This window comes from Dreissena polymorpha, chromosome 10, assembly GCF_020536995.1.
Source record: "Dreissena polymorpha isolate Duluth1 chromosome 10, UMN_Dpol_1.0, whole genome shotgun sequence".
Taxonomy (NCBI): Eukaryota; Metazoa; Mollusca; class Bivalvia; order Myida; family Dreissenidae; genus Dreissena; species Dreissena polymorpha.
The window spans coordinates 78,370,963-78,387,899 of NC_068364.1; the positions used below are offsets into that span (position 1 = coordinate 78,370,963).

At 38.7% G+C, this 16,937-nt stretch overlaps 2 protein-coding genes across 3 annotated transcripts in view; both read left to right on the forward strand.

Moving 5' to 3' along the window:
* Window positions 1-16,710, forward strand: part of LOC127846997 (alpha-1,6-mannosylglycoprotein 6-beta-N-acetylglucosaminyltransferase A-like) — a 72,305-nt gene extending 55,595 nt beyond the window's left edge. Inside the window, exons 14-17 of the mRNA XM_052378472.1 lie at window positions 9,985-10,131; window positions 12,087-12,206; window positions 13,250-13,433; window positions 13,797-16,710. Coding sequence (XP_052234432.1) covers window positions 9,985-10,131; window positions 12,087-12,206; window positions 13,250-13,433; window positions 13,797-14,053 — 708 coding nt within the window. The 3' untranslated portion in view covers window positions 14,054-16,710. The remainder of the gene's footprint in view (window positions 1-9,984; window positions 10,132-12,086; window positions 12,207-13,249; window positions 13,434-13,796) is intronic.
* On the forward strand, window positions 2,423-7,500 carry LOC127846999 (uncharacterized). 2 transcript variants are annotated; one of them, XM_052378476.1, is made up of 2 exons: window positions 2,423-2,636; window positions 6,153-7,500. In XM_052378476.1, exons 1-2 carry the CDS (start codon window positions 2,552-2,554, stop codon window positions 6,683-6,685), a joined length of 618 nt encoding a protein of 205 aa, XP_052234436.1. In that variant the 5' UTR covers window positions 2,423-2,551; the 3' UTR covers window positions 6,686-7,500. The 2 variants fall into 2 exon arrangements, with proteins under 2 accessions (XP_052234436.1, XP_052234435.1); XM_052378475.1 differs by having other exon boundaries at window positions 2,430-2,636; window positions 5,121-7,500.
* Window positions 16,711-16,937: the final 227 nt, after the last annotated feature.

Sequence of the window (16,937 nt, forward strand, 5' to 3'; positions counted from 1 at the left end):
GCACAACGTGACCTGCCAAGGGCGTAGAAGTTTCATTTATATCGTCGCTGTCGTTCTCAAACCTCGTAGCTCCAAAATTTTAAAAATATTTTTTTCGTCTTTTCCGAATATATGAAGTCTGGCGCGTGTTTTGTGCTATATCTCGTAGCTCTACGCCAATCAGAGCCCTTGAAAAAGCCACGTGACGTGACGAAATGTTGTAGAATGATTGTTGCCTTTTTTTTTTTCGAAAAGTCGTAGCGACGCCATTTCACCTATAGGTACGTCGTTTCGTTTGCACAAATTTGACAAAAACGTTTTTATAATTTTATTTATTTGCAACAACGAGGTTTCCTATTAAAAAAATGAGACGTTTTTTTCTCTCCTGAAAAGTTAGCATTTTGTAGCTACGAGGTTTGAGAACGACAGCGACGATATGGGAATATTAGAACATTTTGAACTTGCAAGAAATCACATATTGGCTCTTCCATTATGAAACTTGCTCAGAACTTTAGGTTGTAATGATAAGAATCGTTCAGAGAGAGATTGAATTTGGTCCGTTTAAACACACGGCTGCAAGGATGCAGACATGATGAAAAATAATAATAATGCATAATCCAGACTTAATAATAAAAATATGTTACATTAATTTCAAAATGGCTTCTTTTACTTATTGTGAAACTTTGTCAAAATAATTGTTTTGTAAAATTGGAATTGTCTGTTTGTCTGTCCGTCTGTCTTTCACAAACTTTTCAGGGCTAATATCTCAGAAACTTTCGAACATGAAACCTCATAGTTGCATATATATATCAATGAGGAGAAGTTCCATCTGCAAGAATCATAACCCTAAACTTTCTTAAATAGAAGTAATTGTGTTTATATGATGGTATTGTTCAGGGCTATATCTCAGGTACAATACAAGATTTCAACATGAAACTAAATAGTTGTATTGATATCAATGAGGAGAAATGCAACTGAAGAGCATTGCATTGCACACTAACAAAAACCCTCCAATATCCTGAATAAGAATTACTTCCCTTTGTTGTTCTTGTATGATTTCATTTTTCAGGGCTATATATTCAATATGATACAAGATTTAATCCTGAAACTTTATGGGTGTATATAATCGGTAGAATTGAAATGCATAAAACAATAACCCTGCACTTAAATTTTTTTGAGGATTATACAGTATACCAAGGAATTTGCACCCATCCATAAACAAAATTAATTTTGCGGGGGATATCATTTCAACATATTTGCTTCTTCCAATGATGTCTCTGTGCCGATTGAGCCTGTGTCATATAGTGTAGTCCAGATTGAGCCTGTGTCTTATTGTGTAGTCCAGATTGAGCCTGTGTATATAGTGTAGTCCAGATTGAACCTGTGTCATATAGTGTAGTCCAGATTGAGCCTGTGTCACATAGTGTAGTCCAGATTGAGCCTGTGTCATAAAGTGTAGTCCAGATTGAGTCTGTGTAATAAATTGTAGTCCAGATTGAGTATGTGTCATATAGTGTAGTCCGGATTGAGCCTGTGTCATATAGTGTAGTCCAGATTGAGTCTGTGTCATAAAGTGTAGTCCAGATTGAGTCTGTGTTATAAAGTGTTGTCCAGATCGAGTCTGTGTAATAATGTGTAGTCCAGATTGAGTCTGTGTCATATAGTGTAGTCCAGATCGAGTCTGTGTAATAATGTGTAGTCCAGATTGAGTCTGTGTAATAATGTGTAGTCCAGATTGAGCCTGTGCCATATAGTGTAGTCCAGATTGAGTCTGTGTCATGTAGTGTAGTCCAGATTGAGTCTGTGTCATAATGTGTAGTCCAGATTGAGTCTGTGTCATATAGTGTAGTCCAGATTGAGCCTGTGTCATATAGTGTAGTCCAGATTGAGCCTGTGTCATATAGTGTAGTCCAGATCGAGTCTGTGTCATATAGTGTAGTCCAGATTGAGTCTGTGTAATAATGTGTAGTCCAGATTGAGTCTGTGTCATATAGTGTAGTCCAGATTGAGCCTGTGTCATATAGTGTAGTCCAGATTGAGCCTGTGTCATATAGTGTAGTCCAGATTGAGTCTGTGTCATAAAGTGTAGTCCAGATTGAGCCTGTGTCATAATGTGTAGTCCAGATTGAGCCTGTGTCATAAAGTGTAGTCCAGATCGAGTCTGTGTCATACAGTTTAGTCCAGATAGAGTCTGTGTCATAAAGTATAGTCCAGATTGAGTCTGTGTCATAATGTGTAGTCCAGATTGAGTCTGTGTCATACAGTTTAGTCCAGATAGAGTCTGTGTCATAAAGTATAGTCCAGATTGAGTCTGTGTCATAAAGTATAGTCCAGATTGAGTCTGTGTCATATAGTGTAGTCCAGATCGAGTCTGTGTAATAAAGCAATTTATTCCTTTAAGAATAAATTATATTATTTATGCAATTCAGCTGTTTCGTCGTCTATTTGTTCACATTCGGAACCCTCGGTTTTCATTGTCTAAAGTCCAGTCTGATTACTTCATCCGGTAACGAACATTTGCAGACAGACACATTTTCTTGGTTTGAAATTGAATCGCTTGTAATCGTAAACCATGTCGGGCAGAGGTCGTGGTAGGAAACGCCGGGCGCAGGAGGCATTACCACCCATCGATGGACCCACAGATTCGGGGGAATCGGGTAATAATCGCAATGTAATCGATTTCGAACACATTATTGCTCAGTCTGGCATTGTGCGAGATATTAACACGGCTGGGTGTGGCTCGGTGGGAAACACTTTACCACCATTTGATCACCCTGAACGTCCATCCATTACACAGTCTGTCGTACCAAACACACCTTTCATGCAACAACCCCTAATCGACAGTCCTGCTATTTCAAACACCGCTGCATTGCAGCAAGTCCGCCTTTCAAACGACGATCTAGCCATCCACGTACCAATTCAAATTAAACAACAAATAATTCGTGGAGAGTATATTAACTTGGCAATCCTTCTAAAAGGAGGAATTGAGCTGAATGCCCTTTGCTCAGGGGGTTATCTGATCATCAATTCAGAAGGCAAATTAGAAACCAAACAGTCTGAGTGCAAAGACAAGATCATGTCCATTGAAAAGTGGACCGATGCCTTTTTAATTTTTTCATCCATCTACTTGAAGGCTCATCCTGATAAAACATCGGAGTTACTTCACTATGCGTACACAATCCGTGAATGTGCAGTCCGCCAAGGCGGTTCAGCATGGAGGACGTACGACGAACAGTTCCGTCTCCGCCAAGCTCAGACCCCCGCGTCTTGGGGCTGCATCAACAATGACCTGTGGTGGCGCTGCATCTCGTTGAGGGAAAATGCCGCTCACACATCAAATGCAAACCCGAGATACACTTGTAATGATTATAACAAAGGCAGATGCTCCTGGCCAAATTGTAAGTTTGCCCACCACTGCTCCAGTTGTGGTGCGTCACACGCAGAGATGAACTGCCCCAACCACTCACAAGCCCAAAGACAAGCTTTTGGAGCACAATCATGGAAAACCCGGCCACCACATTTCAGCTCAACCCAAGGACGTCCTAACAACTCCTTTCGAGGCCGTGGCAGAGGCTTCGCCAGTCGACCAAACAGACATTAAAACTGTTTCCACTTCTAATAACCTTTACTCACTAGCACACTCTCCTATAAATATTGAGGTCCTCAAAAAACTTTGTAACAACTATAATCAATCTGAATCAGAGTTCTTAATTGACGGCTTTAAGAATGGGTTCTCATTACATTACACGGGTCCTAGGACGGGGCGTGACTCAAAAAACCTCAAATCAGCAATTGAACAACCCATACTGTTGCTGGATAAGATTAATCATGAGATCTCGGCGGGTCGGGTAGCTGGCCCATTTACGCATAAGCCATTTAAAACCCTAATTGTAAGCCCCCTTGGCCTGGTTCCAAAATCAACTCCAGGTAAATTCAGACTCATTCACCATTTGTCATTTCCGGAGGGAAGATCGATAAACGATTTCATTGATCCAATCTTAACTTCAGTTCATTACACCGAGTTTGATGCAGCGGTGGACACGATCCAGCAGTTTGGCCAGAATTGTTACCTATTTAAAATGGATTTAGAATCAGCATTTCGCTTGATACCCATCAGTCCTACAGATTTTCATTTGTTGGGCTTCTCAGTTAATAATCTTTTCTACTTTGATAAAGCTTTAGTTTTCGGCGCTTCTATTAGCTGTGCTATATTTGAACGTTTTGCTAAATTCCTAAAGTTTTGCATAAAACAAAATTTCACCTCAGGGGATCTAATACAATACCTAGATGATTTTCTAGGGGCGAACACATCATATACCTCTTGCTTAGAAAACATGGCCACTTTCCGGTCGGTAACATCAAACTTGGGCGTTCCAGTCGCTGAGGAAAAGACCGATGGCCCCACCACTATCCTGACATTCTTGGGTTTGATCCTGGACACCAACAAAATGGAAATACGCATCCCCCAACCTAAACTACAACAAGTTAGAGAGAAAATAGAAGCCCTCGTGTCAAAACAAAAGGCAACCCTTAAAGAAATACAGTCTCTTATTGGCTCTTTGAACTTTTGTTGCCGTGCCATCCCATTAGGAAGGCCTTTTTGTCGACGCTTGATCGACAAAACCTGCGGGCTAACAAAACCCCATCACCATTGCAGATTAACAAAAGAAATACGCAAAGATTTAATGATGTGGCTCCAGTTTTTCAAATACCACAATGGCATTTCTGTTTTTCACGACCGGTTTTGGATCTCAAATGAGGAATCCCAACTTTACTCAGACAGTGCAGGTGCCATAGGCCTGGGCTTTGGTGCCTTCTTTCATGGGAGATGGTGCCAAGGGGCCTGGCCGCCAGCCTGGCTGGAAGAGGGCCTACTCCAGGACATTACAGTTTTAGAATTGTTTCCCATTGTGGTTGCTATGTTTGTATGGGGTGATGATCTCTGTAATAAGAAAATTAGATTTAATTGTGATAACATTGCTGTTGTCCACATTCTGAACAAACTTTCAGCCAAGTCAGAACCTGTGATGACACTGGTACGCATATTAACCATGAGATGCCTACAAAAGAATATCCTCATTAAGGCCTCACATGTTCCAGGTGCTAGCAATGACATTTGCGATGCACTTTCTCGTTTTCAGATGACACGGTTCAGGGCTCTGGCGCCAGAAGCAGCAGACATACCGGACAACGTTCCCAGTTTTCTTTGGGATATCTTCACCAAAGAGCAGCAGTACTTACAGTGGCAGGCACTTCCGTGAACACTCAGGCAACATACATCACTAGTTTAAAGGCTTTTGATCAGTTCAGAACAACATATAATTTCCCCTTGATCTGGCCAGTAACAGACAAGGTCGTCATTTTGTTCATTACCTTTTGCTTTGAATCCGGTCTTGCACCTAGCACGATAAGTACATATATTGCTGGCGTAAACTACTTACAAAAAATAAAAGGCGGCCAGTGCCTATTCGATATGTTTATTGTTAAGAAAACGCTGGAGGGCTGTCATAGGTCCAGAAATAAAGTCCCCGACCCAAGGGATCCCATTACAAGGCCTATCTTAAAGGCTATTTGCCAAGCAGCCCCCAACGCATGTTATAACATTTATGAGTCAACTCTGTTTCAAGCTCTGTTCAGCGTGGCATACTTTGGGTTATTCCGAGTGAGCGAATTAGTGGCGACTAACCCATTGTCACCAAACTCTGGAATACAGTATCCAGCAATAAAGGTCGACACAAGTGCCCGGAAGCTTATTATCACCCTTAATGTTTTTAAAACTAATCAACATGGCTTGCCCATACAGGTCAAAATTCCATGTGAACCTTCCCCACCTTGCCCGCTAGAAGCAATTCAACGTTTTTTGGCACGTCGCCCTGCAGTGTCGGGTCCTTTCTTTTGTCATGCAGATGGAAAACCTGTGACAAGGTACCAATTCAATGCTGTACTTCAGAAGTGCCTTTACTTAACAGAGTTTTCCAGCTCACATTTCAGAACACATAGTTTCCGCATTGGCAGGGCAACAGACTTAGCAACACAGGGTGTCACAACAGAGGCCATTATGGAATTGGGCCGCTGGAAGTCTACTGCCTACAAATCTTACATCCGTTAGAAAATAACACACCCATATATTCGTTTGTGACAATTTGTGTACCATTATGGTTTATTCCTTTTAGATGTGTGGGTAATAGGCGATTCCATTCCATACTGGGCCTCCCAACTCTATTTGACGGGAAATGTACCAAGGCTCCAACAGCAAGTTGCTTGGCATTGTTACAGGGGAGCAGGCTGGGGGGATTTGCGCAAGGAAATTGAAATGGCAGTGTTATTTAACAACGCCCCTAAGGTTGCTGTCATCCATCTGGGTGGAAATGACATCAAGGTTCCCCTTAAGGACCTCTTTGACATCATGCGTGCTGAAATCCGCTACCTCCGGGATGCCTGGCCTGAGACGATCCTCATATGGACCGACATCCTGAACCGGGGTAGCTGGGATCTACAGGACATGCGCAAGATGAGGGGAGTCAATCGCTTCGGTCGTGTGGAGGTGTCGTCCACAGGCAAGTCGGACTACTGGCGGCCGGACATCTCCGCCGACGAGCAGGGTTTTTTCCGCCCGGATGGTGTGCACCTAAATACTCTGGGGCTCCATTTTTATCTTGATGGTCTCATTGAAGTTGTAAAGAGAAATCTGTTGCAAGGAATGTAAATTTCTGGGGAAATTGCTTTCACCAATTTTGTGGCGGAAAATTTACATTGGCCGAGAGTCAGTCGGGCTGGGTACAGTAATATACTTTCACTGAGCTGTTAATGTATACTAGTACTCACATTGGGACCTGTGCACCCTCTTACAATCGGTCGTTTATCACGGTGGTTTGAGGGAACCACAGTTGGGCAAAAAACATCAAGGGTTTCACTATAGGCTTCATTTTTCATTGGGCTTGTCTCACCGGCTCCTCTGTGTCGCCAATCAACAGGGAGTTACGGTTAGGCAGTTGGGCAGAAAATAATAAACTATAATGTAATTATATATATAATTCTGTGGGTTATATTGCATATGAGTCGGTGTTAATGCACGACACATGTTGTGTCTCAACTTTGCTTCACTGACTGTTGTCCGTCACCCCAATTGCGTGGGGCGAGTTGCATTGCGTCGTTCTGGTGGCCCGGGACTCGCCCACAGTACTTGGCGACCCGGATTTTGCGTGTTGCATTGCGTGTTGCGTTGCGTTTTCTTGGGTTGTTGCGTTACCCACTATTAACAGTTGCTAGCCAAATTGATATATATGCATTTTATTAAGAGGGAACTCTTGTTGCTCAGCCCGGCTTACTCTCGGCCATGGAGACCTCCCGACCTCTGACTATAGTCGAGTCCTTAAGACATAATCATATAGTCAGTAACGTAACACGGCCTTTTCATCCCACATATTACACACTATTAACATGTTCTTTAATCTTTGTATGTTGTTGTTGTTGTACCAGCTTTGGATGGCCAAAACAAATGAATAAACTCGTGTAAAGGTTCTAAGTCTTTATTTCTGAATTCTCTTTAAATAATGTGTAGTCCAGATTGAGTCTGTGTCATATAGTGTAGTCCAGATCGAGTCTGTGTCATATAGTGTAGTCCAGATTGAGTATGTGTAATAATGTGTAGTCCAGATTGAGCCTGTGTCATATAGTGTAGTCCAGATTGAGTCTGTGTCATGTAGTGTAGTCCAGATTGAGTCTGTGTCATAAAGTGTAGTCCAGATCGAGTCTGTGTAATAATGTGTAGTCCAGATTGAGTCTGTGTCATATAGTGTAGTCAAGATTGAGTCTGTGTCATATAGTGTAGTCCAGATTGAGTCTGTGTAATAATGTGTAGTCCAGATTAAGTTTGTGTAATTATGTGTAGTCCATATTGAGTCTGTGTAATAATGTGTAGTCCAGATTGAGCCTGTGTCATATAGTGTAGTCCAGATTGAGCCTGTGTCATATAGTGTAGTCCAGATTGAGCTTGTGTCATATAGTGTAGTCCAGATCGAGTCTGTATCATATAGTGTAGTCCAGATTGAGTCTGTGTAATAATGTGTAGTCCAGATTGAGTCTGTGCCATATAGTGTAGTACAGATTGAGCCTGTGTCATATAGTGTAGTCCAGATTGAGCCTGTGTCATATAGTGTAGTCCAGATTGAGCCTGTGTCATAAAGTGTAGTCCAGATTGAGCCTGTGTCATAATGTGTAGTCCAGATTGAGCCTGTGTCATAAAGTGTAGTCCAGATCGAGTCTGTGTCATACAGTTTAGTCCAGATAGAGTCTGTGTCATAAAGTATAGTCCAGATTGAGCTTGTGTATTATGGTGTAGTCCAGATTGAGCATGTGTCATATGGTGTAGTCCAGATTGGGTCTGTGTCATATAGTTTAGTCAACATTGAGCCTGTGTCATAAAGTGTAGTCCAGATTGACCCTGTGTCATAAAGTGTAGTCCAGATTAAGCCTGTGTCATATATGAAGTCCAGATTGAGTCTGTGTCATATTGTGTAGTCCAGATTGAGTCTGTGTAATAAAGTGTAGTCCAGATTGATTCTGTGTATTAAAGTGTAGTCCAGCTTGAGCATGTGTCAAACAGTGTAGTCCAGATTGAGTCTGTGTAATAAAGTTTAGCCCAGATTGATTCTGTGTATTAAAGTGTAGTCCAGATTGAGCATGTGTCATATAGTGTAGTCCAGATTGAATCTGTGTCATATAGTGTAGTTCAGATTGAGCCTGTGTCATATAGTGTAGTCCAGATTGAGCCTGTGTCATATAGTGTAGTCCAGATTTAGCTTGTGTCATATAGTGTAGTCCAGATTGAGCCTGTGTCATAAAGTGTAGTCCAGATTGAGCCTGTTTCATAATGTGTAGTCCAGATTGAGCCTGTGTCATAAAGTGTAGTCCAGATTGAGCCTGTGTCATGTAGTGTAGTCCAGATTGAGCTTGTGTCATGTAGTGTAGTCCAGATTGAGCCTGTGTCATGTAGTGTAGTCCAGATTGAGCCTGTGTCATGTAGTGTAGTCCAGATTGAGCCTGTGTCATGTAGTGTAGTCCAGATTGAACCTGTGTCATGTAGTTTAGTCCAGATTGAGCCTTTGTCATATACGGTAGTGTAGTCTTGATTGAGCCTGTGTCCTATATTGTAGTCCAGATTGAGCCTGTGTCATTAAGTGTAGACAAGATTGAGACTGTGTCATGTAGTGTAGTCCAGATTGAGCTTGTGTCATGTAGTGTAGTCCAGATTGAGCCTGTGTCATGTAGTGTAGTCTTGATTGAGCCTGTGTCATATAGTGTAGTCCAGATTGAGCCTGTGTCATATAGTGTAGTCCAGATTGAGCCTGTGTCATATAGTGTAGTAACGATTGAGCCAATGTCATATAGTGTAGTCCAGATTGAGCCTGTGTCATATACTTTAGTCCAGATTCAGCCTGTGCCATATAGTGTAAAAATGCAAGATCAGAAATCATGTCTATTACACAAACATCACAACAGTAGCTCAGGTCAGTTACATTCCTTTGGGTCTCATTTAAGCAACCCATACATTTTGTCCTCTTCTGTTTGTTTAATGTCATGTAGTATACATTATCCATTATTTTACAGGCAGATGGTCACTTTCCCTAAAATTAAAAGGCTAGCAGGTGTTATTAAGAATTTCTGCCCTGATATTTTTCTTGAGTTTAATTATCATTGTGTAATAAAACTCACTGTTTGATGAGGAGTTCCCGCCCCTTGTTAAGTAGGAAGTTTCCTCCCCTACATAAAATTATATAATATTTATATTTTTTATATGCCTATTGTCGCTGTGGTGCAGTGGATATGGTGTCCACATATCAACTGGGACGTCAGGGGATCCATCCCAACAGTGGGATGATTGTTTTGATCACCCCTTAAGACCCCAAGTACTTGGTCTACCCAGGAAACGGACTTGAGAGTGTTTCAATAAGCCTGAGACTTTCTATGCAATTGAGCTTAAATAAAGGAGTTTAAACTTTACAGATATTCCTGGGACTGGGATTTCCCTACGAGGGTCCTGCTCCCCTGGAGGCAATTGCTTACGGGGCCGTGTACATTAACCCGAAGTTCTCCACATCTCACAACAGGAACACAAACCCGTTTTTCAAAGGGAAACCTACGGAAAGGGAGGTAGGAAGTGTCATGTAAGCCCTGTTCTGGGGGAAAATTGTGCATAATGCATGTGTGTAAAGTGTTGTCCAAGATTAGCCTGTGCAGTCTGCACAGGCTAATCAGGAATGACTCTTTCTGTCTTCACTGGATTTAAAATAAAAAATTCCTTCAATGCGGAAAGTGTTGTTTGCTATTAGCCTTTGCAGTGTGCACAGGCTAATCTAGGACAACTCTTCAGGCACATGTATTAAGCCCAGTTTTTATTGAACAAGGCTCATACAGTGGGGTTGTAGTCCAGAAATATTGTACATTTGTAAATAAATATTTGAAGCATATTAATTTCACCTTTTAATAAAAGATACTTGTTAATGCTCGGGACTTTTCAATAACTAAGGCTTGTTAATAATAAAGCTGATCAATAATTCATGCTTAATAAAACGCAACATGTACACTCAAAAGGATTTACATAGTGATGTATTTTAAGTGAAGAAGAAATGATATGTTAGTTTTAAAAAAAAATTATGAGACACTATTTGTGACTGGGGCTGAGCCATTTCACAGCACAAATCAACACTTTGTTTCAATTATATTTCAAGTTTTTATGCCCCCAGTAGGGTTGCATATAGCAGTTTAACTGTCCGTCAGTCCGTCCGTCCGTCCAAAAACTTTAACATTGGCCATAACTTTTGCAATTTTGAAGATAGCAACTTGGTATTTGGCATGCATGTGTATCTTATGTAGCTGCACATTTTGAGTGGTGAGAAGTCAAGGTCAAGGTCATCCTTCAAGGTCAAAGGTAAAAAAAAAACAAATCCAAGGGAAGTAATAAGCTTTTAAGGGAGATAATTTCTATTTATCATTTGGCAGGTACAGATCATTTTCACAAGAAAAGTAATCTTTTTTATACCCCCGTTTTGAAAAACGGGCGGCGGCGTCCACAGCAGTGTCCGCTCTCTAATTCAAATAGTTTTCATCCAATCTTCACCAAACTTGGTCAGAAGTTGTATCTAGACAATATCTAGGGTCGGGTTAAAAACTAGGTCACGGGGTCACTTAGTGCATTTCAAGGATTTAGCATGGTGTCCGCTCTCTTATTGAAGTAGTTTTCATCTGATCTTCACCAAATTTGGTCAGAAGTTGCGTCTAAATGATATCTAGGTCATGTTTAAATATGGATTATGCCAGGTCAAAACAAGGTCACGAGGTCACTTAGTGCATTTCAAGCATTAAGCATGGTGTCCAAAACCTTCAAACGGGCGTATCTTGTGACAGTTTGGCACTCTTGTTATTATATCCCTTTAAAAATATTACTTCATTTGTAAAAATGATCTGTACCTGCCAAATGATAAACAAAATTTTTAAAAATGAAAGTGGCGCAGTAGGGGTCATAGTGTTTCTGACAAAGACAAATCTTGTTCAATCACTATTCATAATACAATACATGTCGTGTAGCCACCTTTTTTACAGTTTGAACATTACATAATGTTGTTCAGTGGGGAAATGTCTTTACAATTTTGAAGTCCAGTATATCTAAATCTGAAGGCATTGTTATATTAAAAGTATTATTATAAAATAAAATAAATATAACTATTATAAGTATAGACATATTTGCCACTGTGGACAATGCCTCCCTATCATAATTTTATGCCTCGCACAATAAACTAGATCTTTATGCAAGCTCTCACAATATGAGCAGCAGCGTTCTTAAGTTTTTATGCATGTGCGTAAAGTGTCATCAAAGATTAGCCTGTGCAGTATGCACAGGCTTATCTGGGACAACACTTTTCACCAAAACTGGATTTTCGGTATGAGAGACTTCCTTTAAACCATAAGATTATATAAAAACGGAAAGTGTGGTCCCTGATAAGCATGTGTTGACTGCACAGGTTGATCTGGGATGACACTTTATGCACACCTATAAAGCACGGTTTTCCCAGAACCAGACTCCTATTCTCTCATGTACTTCACTCTAGCTTTGGAGCCAGCATCCGTATGCAGAACAGTTTATAGGGGAGCCTCACGTTTACACGATCAACATTGAAGATGAAGAAGCAGTTAGGACCACCGTACAGAAAATACTCGACCTAGACAAGGTCAGCTGTGTTATTATCACTGGCATTCTTGTGAAGGGGGGGGGGGGGTTTCATGGGTTCGAACCCCACTGTAGAAGTGTTCTTTAGATCCCCTCCGTAGACACCAAGTACTGGTTCGATTCAGGTAACAGATTGAGAGCATTTCAATATGCCTAAGAGTTTTGATGCAATCCAGCTATAATAAATAAGTGTATAACGTAAAACTAGCTTTTATTTATGAGCTCTCATTAGTGACTTCTATTGAAGGCAATGAGGCTAGGCTGGCTCTCAAACACATTTAGACGCTTGCGTAACCCTTTACGTCTTAGATATGTATTTTTATACCTTTGTAGTCCCTTCAAAAATTGTATTTAATTAAAGGCCTTTCTTACTAGATTCAAGTTTTAAAGGCTTCATTTCCAACTTTAAGATACTGATGAGCAGCAAACAGCATAAAACCTGAACAGACTGCGAGTGACTGCATGCTGTTTTATGCTGTTTGCACATGGTCATTTTCACTTTGCTTCTGAGTGGGAAAGGGTTAAAATGACTGGATTTCGGAACAGACTGTATTCTCCAATTTGCAGGGGAAAACTTTGTCAATGATATATTTTAAAGGATCAAAAATAGGAATGTATTTTTTTTTATAACATAGTAATTTGAATGTGTTTATAGTTTTTATGGTGTGTGTCTCTTCTGTTGTTTTGCCGAGTATAACATTACTTCCTTAATAATATTCATGTTGGCATCAAAATAGTGCTTTTGTATTAGTATGTATCTATTTATACTTCTTGGTTACTGATAGGCCCATGAGACCCGTATTTGATTGTTAAATATTATATAACCAATAGCATGATATCCGGTAATAAAATATGAGTGCCTGACATTTAAATAGTAAAATCAATTCAATTATGGTTGGCCTTGATACTTATAAATTTTCATTTGACAAATATTGCTGCATTTGTTCAAAAAGATACCATGTCAATTTCAATGTCACATGGTTCCTTTTTGCACCAAGGGGGCAATATGTTGTTGATCAATTTTTTTTTTTTTTTGGTTTGTAGTTTGAGGGATTCCTGCCATATGAGTTTACAGAAGAAGGCTTCATTCAGAGAATGAACTCGTACATAGAGCATCAGAACTTTTGTCAGTTCCAACGCCAGCTGGCAAAATGGCCGCCAGAGAGCTCAGTAAAACTGCTGTTTGGAGAAGCAGAAAAATCTTGTAAAGACGTCTGCTGGGAAAAAAGTATGGAACAATTTGTTGTCATGTGATCATGCGATGGTTCTTCGATTAGGGAACATAACGAAATATATATTTTCTTCTTTTTAAAAACTTAACATGCTTTTAAATTGTGATGGGCACATGGTCTTCTTGATTTGTTTCAAATTTCAAAGTATGAAACTTATCGCTGAAAAAGAGAATATGTTTTAATATACTACAAAAAACTAATATCTAAGCTGTTAATAATAATCAATAACTTATTTTATAAATATAAAACATCCTCTGGTTACTCTATTGAACCAAGCCTGGAGCCATGCTGGCTGCATATGGCATAAGACTTATTTTCGCACAATGCAGGTTGTACGAGTTGTTGATGTGTATTTTCAGATCTGATTTGTGAGCCGAGCCATTTCCTTGAGGCCAATGCCCACCATAGTCTGATGCAGAAAGGGGCAGCCTGCGCAGCAAATAAAACACTCACAGACATCTTTTACCCAGCCCTTGACACGAAAACAAATGACTGTATTATACAGCAAGAAGAACTACTTTTCAGCTGCGTAGGAAAACAAGACAATTTACGCAGATTGTGTCCATGCAGGAACTATATTAAAGGCCAGACTGCACTATGTGTTGGATGTGAGTAGGATGTCCATTTATGAGTGTTTACTGTCTGTATTATCTTTATGTTGTAATACTGTTACCTGTGTTTATTCCAAATCATTTAAAATATTGTTTCAACTCAAATCTAGTATCTTTGGTTAAAATCAAATATAGTACATGTCGTAAAATCAAATATAGTGCCTGTCATAAAAATCAAATGTAGTACCTGTCATAAAAATCAAATAAAGTACCTGTCATAAAAATCAAATAAAGTACCTGTGGTAAAAATCAAATATAGTACCTGTCCTCAAAATCAAATATAGTAACTATGGTAAAAATCATATATAGTACCTGTCATAAAAATCAAATATAGTACCTGTCCTCAAAATCAAATATAGTACCTGTGGTAAAAATCAAATAAATTACCTGTCATAAAAATCAAATATAGTACCTGTCATACAAATCAAATAAAGTACCTGTGGTAAAAATCAAATATAGTACCTGTCCTCAAAATCAAAAATAGTACCTGTGGTAAAAATCAATTATAGTATCTGTCCTCAAAGTTAAATATAGTACCTGTGGTAATTATTTTGTAAACAATTAAAACCTCTGATTTATACATGCACAGATAATTGAGTTTTTACAAAATATCATTTCTTCATGTTCTACCATAGTATATAAACTAAAACAGAACATAGTGACTTAGTATATCAACATAGTGTTTTCATTTCATGAAATGTATGCATAGAAGTCTCTTTAGCTTACAATAAATTGAAACTATATGTAGCTTAGAGTAACTGTATCAATGTATATATATTTAATGGAGTTATTTGTACAAAAATGTTGTTGTTTACTTTGTTTAGTTATATATTTTAAATTTGGATTCTGATAATTATTTTTAAGATTTAAGATATTTTTGTTCAGATAGCCTAAGAAACCCTTGATCACATTTTAATTTTGACAATCAAAGAATTGGTACTTTCCTGTAGAAGTATAGTTAAAACATTTGTGTAGCCCAGTTATGCCTAATCCTATTGTAAATACGTGTATATTTGTTACTTTGTAGCTGATTTGAAGTGTTTCCAAATTCTATTTCTATATTGTTTATGTTATGTGGACTGATAAAGTATGTTCCTATATACTTTTTGGGTTAAGAAATTCATGGGATCAGAAAGAAAAATTGACCAAAGTTAACCCTTTGCATGCTGGGAAAGCTGCTTTGTCCTCTGCTAAAATGTTGTCTGCTGAATTTCTAAATAAGCATTTTCTTCGATTTTTTGTTAAAGAATACTATCAGAATAGCAAACAGTTTGGATCCTGATGAGACGCAGCGACATCTAGATCCAAACTGTTTGCAAAGGCCTTCAAAATTTGGTTCCAGCTCTGAAATAGTTAAACACTTAACTACATGCATTGATATTATTAGTAGGTGTGTGATTATTCCAAATTTCAGCTTATTTCCGTCCATAAAAATGTGAAAATATACAAATAGTTATTAACTTTGCTGGATCTATATACATATGATGTTTAGTTGAACCCTGTTATGGGGGTAGGCCATTTTCCTCCCCTCAGTTGGTTCTAATACACACGCCTGATAAGTAGCTGTGTTGAAGTGTTTTCAAATTCCATTGTCTACATTTAATTTGAATCAAAATTTAAAAGAGTCGTCATTTACCTTTCTTTTTTTTGTAATACTTGTTGCTTACAGTAACTTTGGATGTGTTTTGTATTTTATCTGAAAATGCATTCCAAAGGCTATTTTTTGTTATTGAACAGTTTACAAAACTGTGTATTTAGGTAGCTAAATAATAGTGTAAAGTTTACTTTAAAGTGAGTGTTTAGTAGCGGTAAAGTTGTTCATATGGGCTGTGTTTCTCGGTTCCTCATGTTGAACTGTGGAAGTTTAATATTTATTTATGTAAATATTATAACTATCACTGCTTATTTGACCAGCATAGACAGGAAATGTACTATTAATTATAATGTATAAACATTGTTCGATTGCAGTAATTGTCTGGGCTGATAGGGTTTTCTGGCGGTATAAACACTCGCAGAATTTGTTTTAAAATTTATCTAAATACCAAATGTTGCAAAACCCATCTACCATTGGAAAAAGGGCTCCTTTCATTTCCCTTTATACACATTCCTACGGTTTAAAAAGTCGTGTTCTTGTTTGTTTGATATGTGTTAAGAAATATCATCTGTGTTTATAAGCTATAACATATATTATAAAATAGAATATAATATTGTTAAGTTTTTATAGCATAATATTTGTACTTATAAATATGTGAGTGTGATTGCTGCTATGTTAAAACAGATCTCTTATCATTGTTTGTTGTATACTATAAAATACTGTATATTTCCTAACAAAAGCCCCAAATAAATTTAGCATAAGGTCATATCACTTTCTGAAATGGTCAGAAGTGGGTGGAGTAATGTCAAATAATAATTCCTCATATTATCATTCTATATTAAGTTTGGAACAATATGCAGAACTTAAATAACATATACTAAAATAACAGTGATACATGAACCAGTTCTAATGAAATCTTTCAAAGAGTAAATAATCACATGTTTTCACCTTATAAACCACTGTCTTCTTGGGCGTTGTAAGTCCTTATTTTCTTATTTTGTTCATAAATCCATTAACACCAGCTGGAACCTACACTACTGTAACCTCCCGGTTGCTAGGGGAACACCATATCCATTACACCACGGCGAGCTTAAAAGCTGAGTTGGTGGTGAGAGTTAAAATACACTGACATTGTCATATAATATTATTAGAAGCCCCAACACATGGGAGGCATTAGCTTTGCGCATGTCTGTCTGTATGTCCATCAGTAAGGCCCTGGAGCTTGTGTTCAACTACTCTTTGTGTTCAACTACTCTTTAACCCTTTGCATGTGGGGAAATTTGTTGTCTGCTAAA

Bases quoted from the DNA above. Each gene is read 5' to 3' on its own strand.
- LOC127846999 (XM_052378475.1), top strand. From the start codon at position 2,552: ATGTCGGGCAGAGGTCGTGGTAGGAAACGCCGGGCGCAGGAGGCATTA. The intron at 2,637-5,120 runs GTAATAATCGCA...TCTCGTTTTCAG, and splicing joins CACAGATTCGGGGGAATCGG to ATGACACGGTTCAGGGCTCT.